This window comes from Oncorhynchus mykiss, chromosome 16 (assembly GCF_057628025.1).
Source record: "Oncorhynchus mykiss isolate SJ-2025 chromosome 16, ASM5762802v1, whole genome shotgun sequence".
NCBI classification, from domain to species: Eukaryota; Metazoa; Chordata; class Actinopteri; order Salmoniformes; family Salmonidae; genus Oncorhynchus; species Oncorhynchus mykiss.
In genome coordinates, this window is record NC_143037.1 from 48,470,895 (window position 1) to 48,487,565 (window position 16,671).

The 16,671-nt window shown below is 41.8% G+C and overlaps 2 protein-coding genes across 2 annotated transcripts; both read left to right on the plus strand.

Annotated features, from left to right (window-relative positions):
* Positions 1 to 6,184: 6,184 nt before the first annotated feature.
* On the plus strand, positions 6,185 to 7,074 carry rprm3 (reprimo, TP53 dependent G2 arrest mediator homolog 3). Its single transcript, XM_021567368.3, has one exon. The coding sequence runs from the start codon at positions 6,512 to 6,514 to the stop codon at positions 6,836 to 6,838; it is 327 nt and encodes a 108-aa protein (XP_021423043.2). The 5' UTR covers positions 6,185 to 6,511; the 3' UTR covers positions 6,839 to 7,074.
* A 2,573-nt stretch (positions 7,075 to 9,647) lies between these two features.
* On the plus strand, positions 9,648 to 16,455 carry letmd1 (LETM1 domain containing 1). The gene is made up of 9 exons (XM_021566148.3): positions 9,648 to 10,015; positions 10,422 to 10,576; positions 10,862 to 10,977; positions 11,190 to 11,272; positions 11,534 to 11,720; positions 12,027 to 12,128; positions 13,635 to 13,787; positions 15,253 to 15,349; positions 15,456 to 16,455. The coding sequence occupies exons 1-9, from the start codon at positions 9,903 to 9,905 to the stop codon at positions 15,527 to 15,529; spliced, it is 1,080 nt and encodes a 359-aa protein (XP_021421823.3). The 5' UTR covers positions 9,648 to 9,902; the 3' UTR covers positions 15,530 to 16,455.
* Positions 16,456 to 16,671: the final 216 nt, after the last annotated feature.

Here is a 16,671-nt window from a genome sequence, read left to right on the forward strand (position 1 = left end):
CCCCACCCTTTGAAAAATAGAAATCACCTTTCTTAAAGAGCACATGAAGAGAACTGAAAAGTCATGGATTTACAATCTTCAGAAGGATAAGAGTACACTCCAGTCCAGACCCCACTACCGACTGTCTACCAACCATGCACTGTTTTGGAAATGGGGTGGCTGTGAGAACATGAGAATGTTACAATTATAAAACAAGAGTGACAGAGAGGCTTGGGCTCCAATTCTTTTGGACGCACGCCTGAAACTTGTTTGCGGCAGGCACACCACCCAGACATCCAGCCAGCCCAGGCATGAGGAGGTCAGAGGGATCACATACCAGACACAAGCAGCCATGTAAAATAAAATAAAGCTAAGGCCCAGAGCAGTCAGAGGCAAATGCAAGAGTCTGGAAATATATAATTTTATACTAATTCAATTTCTCAGAAAAAATTAGACTTTGTTTAATTTAACAAGTATAAATAAACCGTGGTGGATTTGGCCTCAAAAGAAGGAAACATATGCAGAAAATAACCTCATACCTACTGCAAAATATGGTGGTGGATATTTGATGTTATGGGGCAATTTTGCTTCCACAAGTACTGGGGCCCTATTTAAGGTCAACAGCATCATGAACTCTATAAGAGGACATTTTGGCAAAAACGTGGTTGCGTCAGACAGGAGGCTGAAACTTGGTGGATCTTCCAGCAAGACAATGTTCAATCTACAGACTTGAACCCCTTTGAAAACATGTGGTTTAAATTGAAGAGGGCAGTCCAAAAGCGCTGCAGACCAAAAGATATCTAGTATACAGGAAAGATACATACAGGAAAGATTCTGTATGGAACAATGGTCTAAGATCACTCCCAATGTGTTCTCCAATCCCATTAAACATTACAGGAACATACTAAGTGTCATTATTCTTACAAGGGGAGGGTGCACAAAGTATTATAAATAGGGGTGCCAATAATATCCTATCTGAATTTTTTCTCTGAGCAATACTATAAATACTATAAAATCATATATTTTTCAAGAAATGTTGAGTATACAGTATGGCTCAGTATTTTCATTATTTATGTAGTGCTAAGTATTTGCATTATTAAAGTGAGTAGCATTCCCTTCTGTCATCATGAAGTGCTTTGAGAGGCTAGTTAAGGATGACCTCCACCTTACGTGACACTCTAGACCCACTTCAATTTGCATACCGCCCTGATAGATCCACATCACACTGCCCTATCCCATCTGGACAAGAGGAATACCTATGTAAAAATGCTGTTCATTGACTACAGCTCAGCCTTCAACACCGTAGTACCCTCCAAGCTCATCATTTAGCTCGGGGCCCTGGGTCTGAACCTGCCCTGTGCAACTGGGTCCTGGACTTCCTGACGGGCCGCCCCCAGGTGGAGAAGGTAGAAAACAACACCTCCACTACGCTGGTCCTCAACACATGGTCCCCACAAGGTTGCTTGTCCCTGTTCACCCATGACTGCGTGGCCACTCACGTCTCCCACTCAATAAGCAAGTTTGCAGACAACACAACAGTAGTATGCCTGATTACCAACAATGACAAGACAACCGACAGGGATGTGAGGGCCCTGACAGGGTGGTGCCAGGAAAATAACCTCTGCCTCAACGTCAACAAAACAAAGGAGCTGATTGTGGACTTCAGGAGACAGCAGAGGGAGCACGCCCCCATCCACTTCGACGGAGAAGGTGAAAAAGCTTAAAGTTCCTCAGTGTACACATCACTGACAATCTGAAGTCATCCACCCACACAGACAGTGTGGTGAAGAAGGTGCAACAGTATCTCTTCAACCTCATGAGGCAAAGACACTTACAAACTTTTACAGATGCACCATTGAGAGCATCCTGTCGGGCTGTATCATCGCCTGGTACGGCAACTACACCACCTGCAACCGCAGGGCTCTGCAGAGGGTGGGGTGGTCTGCCCAACGCATCACCAGGGGAACACTGCTTGCCCTTCAGGACACCTGCAGCACCCGATGTCACAGGAAGGCCAAAAAGGTCATCAAGGACATTAACCACCCGAGCCACTGCCTGAAGGCGAGAGACTGAAGGCGAGGTCAGTACAGGTGCAACAAAGCTAGGACCGAGCGACTGAAAAACAGCTTCTATCTCAAGGCCATCAGACTGTTAAATAGCCATCAATAGCCGGCCTCCACCCAGTACCCTGCCCTGAACTGAGTTACTGCCACTAGCAGGCTACCACTCGATTACTCAACCCTTAGAGGCTGCTCCCCTATGTACAGTACATAGACATGGAATCACTGGTCACTTTAATAATGGAACACCGGTCACTTTAATGTTTATATACTGTTTTACTCATTTCATATGTATATACTGTATTCTACTGTATTCTAGTCAATGCCACTCTGACATTGCTTCTCCTAATATTTATATATTTCTGAATTCCATTATTTTACTTTGAGATTTGTGTGTATTGTTGTGAATTGTTAGATATTACTGCACTGCACGGAGCTAGGAACACAAGAATTGTGCTACACCCGCAATAACATCTGCTAAATATTTGTATGTGACCAATAACATTTGATTTTATATTATACATTCTTTTTTGCTCATCTTTTTCAAGGGTGCCAATCATTTTGGAAGTGACTGTAAATGTCATGAGATGAGAGATTGGTGGCGTTGGCATTTGATCAAATGCACCCATTGCATTCTTATCCATTGGTGGCACCATAGACTGTAGTCTCTCATGCTGGGACAAGGAGTAGGCCTACCAAAGCTGTTAACAGACACCGCATGTTCAGATTCAGCAAAAGTGTAGATTCAGTGCCTTCAGAAAGTATTCACACCCCTTGACTTTTTCCACATTTTGTTGTTTTACAGCCTGAAGTTAAAATGGATTAAATTGATATTTTGTGTCACATGCCTACACATAATACCTCATAATGTCAAAGTGGAATTATGTTTTTAGAAATGGTTATAAATGTATAAAAATGAAAAGCTGAAATGTATTGAGTCAATAACTATTCAACCCCTTTGTTATGGCAAGCCTAAAAAGGTTCCGGAGTAAAAATGTGCTTAACAAGTCACATAAGTTGCATGGACTCCCTCTGTGTGTAATAATAGTGTTTAACATGATTTTTTAATGACTACCTCATCTCTGTACTCCACACATACAATTATCTGTAAGGACCCTCAGTTGAGCAGTGAATTTCAAACACAGATTCAACCACAAAGACCAGGGAGGTTTTCCAATGCCTTGCAAAGAAGGATACGTATTGGTAGATAACAAAAAAGTGCAGACATTGAACATCCCTTTGAGCTTGGTGAAGTTATTAATTACACTTTGGCTGGTGTATCAATACACCCAGTCACTACAAAGATACAGGCGTCCTTCCTAACTCAGTTGCCGGAGAGGAAGAAAACCACTCAGGGATTTCACCATGAGGCCAATGGTGACTGTAAAACAGTCATAGAGTTTAATGGCGGTGATAGGAGAAAACAAAGGATAGATCAACAATGTTGTAGTTACTCCACAATATTAACCTAAATTACAGAGGAAAAATAAAGAAGCCTGTACAGAATAAAACTATTCCAAAACATGCATCCTGTTTGCAATCAGGCACTAAAGTAAAACTGCAAAAAATGTGGAAAATAAATGTACTTTATGTCCTGAATACAAAGTGTTGTGTTTGGGGGAAATCCAGCCCAGCACATGAACGACTACCACTCTGTCATACTCTGTGTGATTGTGTGGAAGGAGACAGGTGTGCTGGAGTCAGAGCAGACCTGTTGCAACCTGTTCCATAATCAAGACCTCTACAAATACTCAGTCCTGCCACTCAGTCCACACTGACAGATCATAATCTCTGCCCAGGCAGTCTATGTTTCTAGCCGTTTGTTCCTGTTGTGCCTTGTTTCCCTTCCCTGACGCTGTTTTCCTCTCTGCTACAGTTCTGCACGCTCTGACTCTGGTCCCTGTCTCCAGTAAGACTTCTTGTCAGTCCTGCTACTCTGTCCTGAATTCCACACTTTACGCTCCCTTGGATTCCCCTCCGGACCTACTTACCCTGTCCCACACCTCTCGCTCCAGCCTCAGCCTCCTCACATGGTTTCCTACAACCCGCCCAAGCTTCCCCTGGCCTGCACTCAATCTTCCCCCCGTGTTTCATTAAATACCTTGGTTACCTCATCCCAGTCTCCTCATCTGAGTCTGCTCTTGGGTTCACCTGTTCCGCTCCTCGTGACACACTCTTCATACTTTCAAGCATGGTGGTGGCTGCATCATGTTAAGGGTATGCCTGTCATCGGCAAAGACTATGGTGTTTTTCAGGATAAAAAGAAACGGAATAGAGCTAAGTATAGGCAAAATCCTAGAGGAAAACCTGGTTCGGTCCGCTTTCTAACAGACACTGGGAGACGAATGCACCTTTCTGCGGGACAATAACCTAAAACACAATGCCAAATATACTCTGGAGTTGCTTACCAAGACAATATTGAATGTTCCTGAGTGGCCTAGTTACAGTTTTGACTTAAATTGGCTTGAAAATCTACAGCAAGAAATGAAAATGACAACAACCAACTTGACAGAGGTTGAATTCTTTTTAAGGAATAATGGGCAAATATTGTACAATCCAGGTGTGCAAAGCTCTTAGTCTTACCCAGAAAAACTCACAGCTGTAATCACTGCCAAATGTGATTCTAACATGTATTGGCTCAGGGGTGTGAATACTTATATAGATGAGATATTTCTATATTTTGTTTTCAATACATTTGCAAACATTTCTAAAAACATGTTTTCACTTTGTCATTATGGCATATTGTGTGTGGATGGGTGAGATTTTTTATTTAATACATTTTGAATTCAGGTTGTAACACAACAAAATGTGGAGTAAGTCAATGGGTCTGAAAACTTCTGAAGGCACTGTATGGGCTGGCAGACAGATCAAGGAACCTCCCAGTCAGAGCACTGGTGGGTGATCAGTTTGAGCACCTGCTCAATGGTTATTCTAAACTAGGGGTGGCCAACAGTCCTCCCTGAGACCTTAAGTTTAGGTGAGACCAGATATGAGTCAAAAACAGCAGGTTCATGAGGATTGCCCCCCCCCCCCCCCTTCTGGAATGGTTGGTTGAGAATCACAGATCTGCTCTTGCACGTAAACAGCACAACAACCAAAAACCTTGAGCTCTGAATAAAACCCCACTTTGCTGAAAATTCCTACCCCTATTGAAATACAGAGATATCTTTGTGTAGGCCAAGGGCATCCCAAGCCATGTGCCTAAACTAATTACCATCTCAAGTAGTTGTTAGGCTAGAAGGAACCTACCCACATATTGTAGGATTTAGGCCTACATATAACAATATAATTTTAGCAGCTCAATCAATGCAACGAAAATGGTATTTCATTACGAGAATCACACATATTCAATGGCTCCAACTAAAAAGGGATTAAAAAGAAATTAAACTAGTTGAAATAAGTGCCAGTCATGTCTTGTTCAGAGTATAGGCCTATGCCATGTTTTAGGGGGATTCAAATTATCTCAGCCCAGATGGCGACAGGGAAGGAGGCAGGCTGTCATCTGAACACCTCCTATATTAGACGCCAATTTTAAAATAGCCAGTCATCACATGAATTCAATAATGCCACTTGGATGAGACTCAGTATGTGTCGGCAGGGGAAATCCAAATTCTAGGAATAAGGCACCACTTGTGGCCTTGGAGCTCTGTAAACGTAATTTGTACCGCTTATGCTTGCTTACCTGTGGCTTGAGAATTAAAAAAAAAAACACCAATTGGAACAAGGACATTTTGGAGATATGAAATAAAAGTGCCCATGAGAGATAACACAGTATCACCAAGGTCCTAATCGAAGCAGACTGGACAGGTTTTTCCAAAATCGAATCGATATAATCCGTTCGGTTGTTGAAATGAGTTATATGAGTAGTCAGTGGAAAGAGGAAAACATCAATCATAGGCCTAGATGTATATGGAGACGATGGGTTTCAAAATGTTATCCTGTTTTTTGTTTGCTTGCGTACATACAAAGTCAAGAAAATAGAATACTCTGCTTCAAATTCATTAACACTGCCATCAGGTGGACATGACGAGTGACGCAAAGGCAGCCCAAGAATGTCGAGAAGCGCGCGCGAACACACATACGCACACGCACTCCTACTTTAAAAACCTCGTGTCAGAAACATAGCTTGGCAAAGAACCTTCAGAGAGCAGTGTGTCGTTACACTAAAAAGAATGTAAGTCTTTGCGGTCTCGTTTGTATTCAATAAATGCTGAACCTTCATCTGACCCTCGTGTCATGCTTTATTTAGGTGTTCTTGAAATATCATAGTTCGGGGAGTAGCCTATTTCACTAGGAATTTGAGAATCATTTCACCCAAGAATCAATTTTCTGAGAATCATGAAACATTTGCCATTCTTCGCTTCTAGCCTACAGAAGACGATTGAATAACTGCATAGAGTTGGATAAGTCCGATTTAATTGAAGAAAAAAGAAATCAGCCAACTTATTGCAGGAAAAAACGATTTCAACAACATGGATGTCGCCGGGAAAATACTGAATAAAACAGTGTCCGTAGAAGAGCACTCTGGATTTGACACTGTGCGTGTATGCTGCAACGTTTCAGCAGCAGCAGCAGTTATCACCGACAGTGGATTCGGTGCGTCTCATCCAGAGGAACATGACCTCTTCACAATGCGTGTGGTGCAGATCGCGGTTCTGTGCGTATTGTCACTCACTGTGATTTTTGGCATATTTTTCCTTGGTTGCAATCTTCTAATTAAAACAGAAAGTATGATTAGTATTTTTGTAGAAGACCGGAGACCGTCTACCGACAATGATATGATCATGGTTGCCTCATAGGATTGTAGGCCTACTTGTTTAATTAAACATCTTTATTTTATTTTCAAATCGTAAAGTTTCCAGTATGTTCCTTGAATATTATTATTCACTGTTGTTATTATTCACTGTTCACTGAACCCTTTAAAAGTTAAATTGTCAAAATCGGGCTTGTTTTCTTTTTTACAGCCTATACCTACCCTATAGAATGTTTTCCATCCTTGTAGGAATACCAATAAACATCTATGTGTGGGATATCAGTGAACTTCTTTGGCTTCTTTTGTGCGAGTTTAAAAACAAATTACATTATGCAGTTGAATGCAAATAGCTAATGTCAAAGGTAAGGCAATAAACGTGCTGCTGAAGGCCACCACTAATCAGGAGGTTGACCAAAGCGGGTGGCAAACACATGTAATGGAAGCTATTGGAAAAACCATAACCCAAATAAGGGATTCGCTATATCAAATCCACCTGCCTCCTCCGCATCCTATAGCTCTCAAATCTTACTACAGACTTTTTAGCACTATAGCTTTCAGCAGTCATGTATTACAAGCATCATGTTTTACTAGAGAGTATTTTGGTTTAGGAGATCACGATCAACCACAACCTGGTTAATCCATCTCGTTTTGGAGCTATGCAATATATGGTTGTACTCGAGGGTTTTATGCATCGCCTACAGTTTTTCCACTCACAAACCAATAGAGTAAAATTCAAAGGGAGTGAGAGGCCACAGCAATGCAACCTCTGATTATGGAAGGGATCTATACATTAATCTTCAGTAGATAACCAACAGTCATTTAAATTGATGATTTTTAACGAAGATAGCACAATGCGATAATTATTTCCTGCCGAATGCACTGCTACATGCCAAGGGTATGTCAGACCATTCATCTTTGTTTTTTTGATCATGCGTATTTAGTTGCTCTGACCGATCGCTATTAGGATCGTGTCTTTAGGATCAGACTGCCAGAGGAACTCGTCCCCCATATTTCAAGTAGAACAGTAGGAGTCCTAGAGCTTCAACCTTGAGCTCATCAGCATCATCATCATCATCATCGGTGAAAACAGCTGCAATACCTTCCCATCTCGACAAGGGCAGAACGGCCCGGCACTCCAGTCATGTGTTATGAATAGGAAGCGACAAGGGAGTCCCCCCCACCCCCCATCTGTTTCAATTTTGCTCCTTGTTCAGTCAACTAAAAGGTGATTGACAGCAAGAAAAAATATCCACGTGGACACTTATGACAGAAACATGAAGACCATACTAAGATGTGTGTACACACAGTGCATAACTCCTAGTCACTTTCTTTGAGAGTTGATACCTGTGGTTTAGCTGTACACACAGCTACAGCTTTGCTGTAAAATGAAAATATGACAACATTACCAGCATTGCATCTTTTTAATCATATTTTCAGGAAGCAGCCACAACAAGCGCAAGACTTAACCATGTTAACGGAATTTTGCTACCCATGATAGAGAAAAATAAAATGTAGATGCATTTTCCACCAAAGGCAAACAACTTCAAGAATATAGGGGGGCAGACAAAAGCTGTCATCGCAGTCCCTCTTACCAGAGAACCCACTTGCTCAGAGCTGGTGTGCTCAACTGCCACAGTGGATTACATGAGCCAGCTGAGATGTGTCTGGTTAGGGCAGGCCTGTGGCTCTGATACAAATTTAATGAACATTGACAGTGATGACGCTTGCAGTAGCTAGTCTTTATGAACAGTACATCCAGTCCAACTTAAATCCAATTTGCTCAAATGCCCCTTCCATTTCACTCCTTCAGTTCTCTGTAGCACAACATGCAAATTAGTAGACATGTAAACATTCATGGGGACAGAACATTACTCCACCTCACATTATGAAACATTTTTACAGGCCAAAATCCAATTATATAAAATTAAATCACTGAAAGATCAAAGCAAGATCCATTGAGGCTAAATCAACTTTACACAGTCAGCGTAATGAGCATCTTGAAGAGATCTAATTATGTGCAATACATTGGAATATCTTAATCTCTCTGCAGGAGGGCGTCAGGAACATACATTAACAGCCTACATGCAGAGTTTGTATAGGGAAACACTTCCGCAAAAACCATATTACAAAAGGGGAACACACAAACACTAATCCCCATGTCAAAGGTTAGGTTACAAACATGCATTTATAGTCAAACAAAATAGTGAATGTGATTTATTTTCTTAAATGTGCATAGTCAATAAGTCAAATTGAAGTAACATTTTATTTAACCTTTACTTAACTAGGCAAGTCAGTTAAGAACAAATTCTTATTTACAATGACGGCCTACACTGGCCTAACCTGGACGACGCTGGGCCAATTGCCGCCCTATGGGACTCCCAATCATAGCCGGATGTGATACAGCCTGGATTCAAACCAGGGACTGTAGTGATGCCTCTTGCACTGAGGTGCAGTGCCTTAGACTGCTTCGCCACTCGGGAGAATAATAATGCATGCATCTATATAAAACATAAGAACTGCCAGAGTGCCTCTTAACTTCAATTTATGTAATTCATTCTGCCTTTTTTGTCAGTCCTGGGAGAGAGGAGGGGACGGGGGGTGCAACTCGATATTAGGAAGGTATTCCTAATGTTCCCCGCAGGTTAAGAAGCCAGATATGGACGTCCTGGGCTGGCGTGGTTAGACGTGGTCTGTGGTTGTGATGCAGGTTGGACCTACTGCCAAATGAGTGGCCTTTTATTGTCCCCAGCACAAGGTGCACCTGTGTAATGATTATGCTGTTTAATCAGCTTCTTGATATGCCACACCTGTCAAGTGGATGGATTATCTTGGCAAAGGAGAAATGCTCACTAACATGGATGTAAAGAAATTTGTGCACGACATTTGAGAGACATTTTTGTGGGTATGGAAAATTTCTGAGATCTTTTATATCAGCTCATAAAACATGGAACCAACACTTTACAAGTTGCATTCATATTTTTGTTCAGTATAGTGTTAGTCATCATTCTAGAATTTAGCAATTTAGACTGCGGCACGGTAAACATTGGGTACATTACGGTAATCATACAGCCAATCACGCAGAGAGAAGCTGTCAATCTGCCCTTCTAAAAATGGCGCTGTTCTGTGCGGCGGTGGGCCGCCGTTTCTCTGTGGATTTGTACGGAATCAGAACTAATGGGGTTACAGTTATACACTCCTCTTTCACGGCCACCTCTGGAGCAAGGTATGAAAACCCATGCAATACGTTATATACTTGTATCGTGATGTTGTCGAGCCGCTGTTATGTGGCACTTCTCTGGAGTAAACTCATTGACTGTTCGGTCTGGGCGGGCAACACCCAACCACTGTTCACTGTCAGATAAAGGCTGGTTATACAACATTTTGAATTCTAACGTTACATTTTTTGGCATGACAACAACTACGAGAGTTGTTGGACATAAGTCGGCACAAATGGATCTGAACCAGCTTGTAATATTAAAGTTCTGTTTAAAAAAAAAAAAAATCTGATTTTGATACTCTCTGAGTTGTCATACAAACAGTACTACTTTTTAACGACAAGTCAAACTCTTTAAGTGCTTGAACGTATGAGCCGCTCTTGTTTCATTACAATCGTTTTGTGTCCTTTACAGACTGCCCCTGTACAGACACTACTCATCCCCCAAATCCAGGCTAGGGATTGGCCTGCAAATTGTGTCAAGGCTGCAAGGGGCCAATGCCAAATATGAACTCTTCCTCCAAAGATATTTTCCTCGCTTTTATGTTCTCTATCACACTTTTACAAAAGGTAAGACACTACTTGCCATAGAACTAGCTAAAACTTTATAAGTGATATTGATTGGTCATCAAGCCTCCTTAGTTTATCCTTTGTTCGGCATCATGCATCTCTTTATTTGTCTCTATTTACAGATCTACATTACCTTAGCAAAATTATCTAGATCTCACGTTTGAAGGCAAAAGAACACACACGTGGCCTAGCTCAATATGTAACAATTCCATGCATCACATAGGCAGGCTTCTGTGCTGCCGGTACACCGAAAATTAGCCATATTTTATTTTTATTTTTTTTCAGGTATTCAACTCATTTTCCAAGATGCCAAAGAGGTGACGGTGATAAGAACAAGGATGCTCACCAACAGTGTCAAAGTCCAGGACTTGCCCTATCGTGATATGGAGAAACTCAGGCAGGTCGGTCGAGGCTAGGGCATACACTTGAATAACAAGGAAAGTTCTTGATAATGTGGTTAGCAGTCTTTAATCTACATTAAAGGCTTTGAACTGTAACACTTTGATCTGCAATACATAGGACTACTTTTACTATGTCTGCATGTCCAAGTCTGAAAAGTTCTCCTTAGCATGGGTTATAGTAAATGGTAACTTCTCCTTTCTTTGTCTTTCAGTTTCGCAGAGACATGATCAAAGCCATTCCACTGTTGTTAATTTCTATTCCTCCATTTGCCAACTACCTGGTTTTTGTCCTAATGTGAGTTCATTTCAGTCATCTCATCAACATCCTCTTTTGATTCATATTTAGTTAGAAAATAGCCTAATTCTCAAAGTCAATGGGAGTTAAAAGGTTGATTAATCATTGTAAACATACAGTATGCCCCCAACTTTAATACATTGTGCCCCCCCTACAATGTATTAACCCCCCCTCGTGTCCTGTCTTCCCTTCATCTCCCTGCCTTACATATTCCTCCATCTGCTCCTCCCTTTGCTTCCCCCCTCTCTTTTTCACTACCAGGTACCTTTTCCCCCGCCAGCTCCTGATCCGCCACTTCTGGACCCCCCAGCAGCAGACTGAGTTCCAGGGAGTGAACCATTCCCACAGGGCCCAGCACCACTGGGCTGTGCTGAAGGGGCTTGAGAGTGCAGGTTCACATGTCAAAGATGGCCGCCTAAAGATCAGCCTACTAGACCTCTGCAACAAGGCGGGTGATACAGAAACTCTTAACCCCTCCCTTGCATATGTCAGATGTTCAAATGTGTCCATTGTCCAACATGATGTTGGGCAAACATGGATGTTTTCCCATAACTGTAATGCAGCTAGACACTGATGTCAAATAAAAATGTGTCACATGCGCCGAATACCTTACAGTGAAACGCGTACTTACAAGCCCTAACCAACAATGCTTTTTTTTTTTATACCTAAAGAATATATATATATACGAAATGAAAGTAACATGATTAAAGAGCAGCAGTAAAATAAGTCTGACCAGTCCATGTGTTTTTTTTAGGTGCAAAGTGGGGTACACCCTAACATATCTGACATCCAGGTGATTCGAGGCTTGTTTTCTGGAGCTCCCCTGAGTATCAAGAGAATAAACGCAAATCAGATGGTCAGTTTTTTCTTGTAGTCTTTATTCAGAAATTCCCTAAAACATGAGTCCATGGGTTTACTGCATGTACAGTACCAGTCAAATGTTTGGACACACCTACTCATTCAAGGATTTTTTGATTTTTTTATTGTTTTATACATGGTAGAATAATAGTGAAGACATCAAAACTATGAAATAACACAAATGGAAGAATGTAGTAACCAAAAAAGTGTTAAACAAATCAAAATATATTTTAGATTCTTCAAAGTAGCTACCCTTTTCCTTGACAGCTTTGCACACTCTTGGCATTCTCAACTAGTTTCACCTGGAATTATTGAAGGAGTTCCCACATATGCTGAGCAGTTGTTGGCTGCTTTTCCTTCTCCAATTCTTCCCAAACCATCTCAATTGGGTTGAGGTCAGGTGATTTGTGTAGGCCAGGTCATCTGATTTAGCACTCCATCACTCTCCTTCTTGGTCAAATAGCCCTTACGCAGCCCGGAGGTGTGTTGTCTTTGTCCTGTTGAAAAACATATGATAGTCCCACTAAGCCCAAACCAGATGGGATGGTGTATCGCTGCAGAATGCTGTGGTAGCCATGCTGGTTAAGTGTGTCTTGAATTCTAAATAAACCAGAGTGTCACCAGCAAAGCACCCCCACACCATTACACCACCTCCTCCATGCTTCGCGGTTGGAACCAGAAATCTCAAATTTGGACTCATATTTCCACAGGTCTAATGTTCATTGCTCATGTTTCTTGGCCCAAGCAAGTCTTCTTATTGGTGTCATTTGGAGCAATTCGACCATGAAGGCCTGATTCAGTCTCAACAGTTGATGTTGAGATGTGTCTGTTACTTGAGCTCAGTGAAGCATTTATTTGGGCTGCAATTTCTGAGGTTGGTAACTCTAATGAACTTATCCTCTGCCGCAGAGGTAACTCTGGGTCTTCCTTTCCTATGGTTCTCCTCATTAGAGCCAGTTTCATCGTAGCGCTTACTGGTTTTTGTGATTTAAAATGTTTTGTATTGACTGACCTTTGTCTTAAAAGTAATGGAATGTCGTTTCTCTTTGCTTATTTGAGCTGTTCTTGCCATAATATGGATTTGGTATTTTTCCAAATAGGGCTATTTTCTGTATACCAGCCCTACCTTGTCAAAACAACTGTCTCAAACGCATAAAGAAATTCCACAAATTCACTTTTAACAAGGCACACCTGTTAATTGAAATGTATTCCAGGTACCTTATGAAGCTGGTTGAAAGAATGCCAAGTGTGCAAAGCTGTCGTCAAGGCAAAGGGTGGCTGCTTTGAAGAATATGAAATATTTTGATGTAACTTTTTTTTGCTTACTACATGACTCCATGTGTTATTTCATAGTTTTGACATCTTCACTATTCTACAATGTAGAAAATAGTAAAAAATAAAGAAACCCTTGATTGAGTAGGTGTCCAAACTAACTGGTACTGTATATCAGACTATTTGTACCAGCTGAAAAATATTACATCAATGTAAGTCCCTCTCTCTCCAGAGGCAACTCTGTCCCCTGTTCTTCCTGACTCCCCGCCTCCCAACTCCCATGATTGGCACGCGACTGAACAGCCACGCCATAGAGCTGCTACAGCTGGACCGTGCTCTCAGCAGACATGGCCTGCACCAGTTGGATGACTCTGAGCTGAGACAGGTCAGTGCACATCACTGGGTATAGCAAGTCACCACCCCCTTTCAAAATGTGATTTCCAGCTTTATTTACCCACAATATCCAAGTATTTTTTTTCTCAAACTCTGAAAATGCATTAACAGTAAAATACTCTACTTGGATAAGTCCCCCCCCAGAATTGCAATTGCAAACTTTGAATTATAACCAACCACCTTCCAGATCACAAATAAAGCTGATTGGCTTCCATCTGTGATCAATTGTAGTGACTGATTACAAATAAAGCTGATTGGCTTCCATCTGTGCTCAATTGTAGTGACTTTGATTAGTTCAGAATAAAAGTAGTTGTTCATAGAGGACTCCACTGCTTAGTAGTGCATTTCAAAGCAAAGAATCCACAATGGGTGGAAATGCACAAGTCAGAGGATGGATGTAAAAGGATTTCAAAGGCTTTGTCTATCCCTCGGAGCACAGTTTCGACCATTATTAAGAAGTGGAAGGTGTATAGCACCACCCAGACCCAACATATTCAGGCCGTCCCTCCATACTGGGTGACCTGGCAAGGAGACTGATCAGAGGCTACCAAGAAACCAATGGTGACTTTGGTGTGTGCATGTGACCACTATCACAAGCGCTCCACAAATCTGGCCTCTATGGGGGGGATGGCAAGAAAAATACCGCTCCTCAAAAAAATCCACATCAAGTCTCCTTTGAGCTTTGCCAAAAAGCACATTGTAGATTGAGGCCAAGTAGAAAAAGGTGCTTTGGCCAGATGAGACCAAAATTGAACTTTATGGCCTGAACGCAAAACAAAATGTCCCGGCCGAAAACCCAAAGACCACAGTCCTACAGTGAAGCACGGCAGTGGCAGCATCCTGTTGTGGGGGTGTATCTCAACAGCAGGGACTGGAGCACTTGTCAGGATAGAAAGGAAAATGAACAGTGAAATATACCAACAGATTTGAGAACCGAGACCTCTGCCAGGAATTTGAAAATGGGAAGATGTTGAAACCATGACAGTAACCCAAAGCAACCATACAGTGGCTGAAGGACAAGGTGGTGAATGTCCTTGAGTGGCCTAGTCAGAGCGCCAACCTAATCCCAATCGAATCTGTGGAATGACTTAAGTGCAGTCACCATGCAATTTGACTGAGCTTGAACAATTCTGCAAGGAAGAATGTGCAAATATCAGTCTAGGTGTGCAAGGTTAGTAGAGACGTATTCAAAGTGACTCATGGCTGTAATTCAAGCAAAAGGTGGTTCCACCAAGTGTTCACTTATTCAAATAGGGTATTTTAGTTTAATAAATTGAGTTTGCTTTTCCTCCCACTTGGATATTGTTAGTTACTGTGTGTAAATAACTGTAAAGTCTTTCAGGCTGTAAGGCAAACATTGACTTTCTATACCCACTGTCTATGTAATCATGTCAGCAAAAACCCACATGTACAAATGGAACACAGTCATATTGATAACTTGACCCTGGTCTCATCAGGCCTGCTATGTCAGGGGGCTTGATTCTGGCAGTCTCAGCATCAACCAGTGTCGGGAATGGCTTTCACAGTGGCTCCAGTTCTCATCTCACCTGAAAGGTATCTAATGTTTCCCTCTCCCGATAGCGTGGTCTGTTCAATTAAAATTTGTGAGGAAGGGTGATATGTTTGTCCTCACGACTCTCTCTATGTCCCTCTGTCCCAGAGTCAGAGGTGTCTCTGCTTGTGCACAGTATGGTCTTGCTCTCTGCCAACTACCCAAAGCCCTCTCACCATTGACAGGAAGGAACAAGGAGTGATCTGCCACTTCCATTAATTCAGCCATCTCTCAACATGCTGGGCAGGGTAACTTTTCCATAGGGTGCCAACATCTACCAACGGAGGAAATGCTAAGCTTTACAACTCACTTTTAGAAGGACAAAGTGATTACTTAATGCAGTGGATTTGTGGTGAAGGAAATGTGATTACATAGCAACTGTTGCAATATCTTGAACTGGTCAATGTTTTCAGGCTCAATCAAATCAGTTGTCACGTACACAGGAGACACCAGGTGTAAATGGTACAGGGAAACGCTTACTCGCAATCTCTGCTCAAGTGCAGTACTCAGCCTTGAATGTCGTTTTGTTTACTTGTGAAGCTGATTTCACATAAGATGTGGAGCATAGCTGGGGGGGTGGGTCAATCTTGTCAATGTTCAGCTAACCATATTACATTTGGAAAAATAATTGTCTGCAGACATTCCAACCCACACCTACATAGCCTTTTGAGAGCATATGGTGTCATTTTACTGGTCATACTGTACCACCATAACCACCTGTTTAAGTATGCTTTTGGGGGGGGGGGGGGGCAACTTTGAATCAAGTAGATGGAATGTTAAATGCAGTAAGGTGATACTGAATCTCAAGACACTGGGGAATGCCATTCAGCAGGTGATTTAGTCATGCGGTCCAGGGGATTGAACCCACTATGCTCTACCAGTGCTGTTAGTTTTTTTAAAACCTGGAAATGGTGGGTGGAGATGCCCTCATGTGCCTTGAAATGGGATCGATAGTCTGGTTTTGAAGTGGCCATAAGATTCTCATACTAAATATGCCAACTAATGTTTTTACTTTACTTGTTCAACCCCTTTCGATTGTTTTGAAATAAGTTCTGGTGTATTAAGGTGATTGGTGTCAAATAAAATGTACTCTGAAATACTTGTCAATGTAGAGAAATGCCATTTACAGTAAGAAACGAGTTAGATCTGCGCATTGTCACCAATTATTTACATCAGCCTTGTCCATAGATTCAGTCAACTGTTCTGCTTAGTGAGACGCCACAGCAGATGTTCCACTAAAACAGAGGGCATCAGTCAAACACTAAATTGAAAAGGTATTGACTGAAACCTGTAAAAATTATTAAATTGGGGAACCACGAAGAAC

What these genes read in the sequence shown, in the direction of transcription:
- letmd1 (XM_021566148.3), top strand. Translation starts at nt 9,903, where the DNA reads ATGGCGCTGTTCTGTGCGGCGGTGGGCCGCCGTTTCTCTGTGGATTTG. An exon ending in ACGGCCACCTCTGGAGCAAG is followed by an intron (nt 10,016 to 10,421) that starts GTATGAAAACCC and finishes TGTCCTTTACAG; the next exon opens with ACTGCCCCTGTACAGACACT. An exon ending in CTATCACACTTTTACAAAAG is followed by an intron (nt 10,577 to 10,861) that starts GTAAGACACTAC and finishes ATTTTTTTTCAG; the next exon opens with GTATTCAACTCATTTTCCAA.
- rprm3 (XM_021567368.3), top strand. Translation starts at nt 6,512, where the DNA reads ATGGATGTCGCCGGGAAAATACTGAATAAAACAGTGTCCGTAGAAGAG.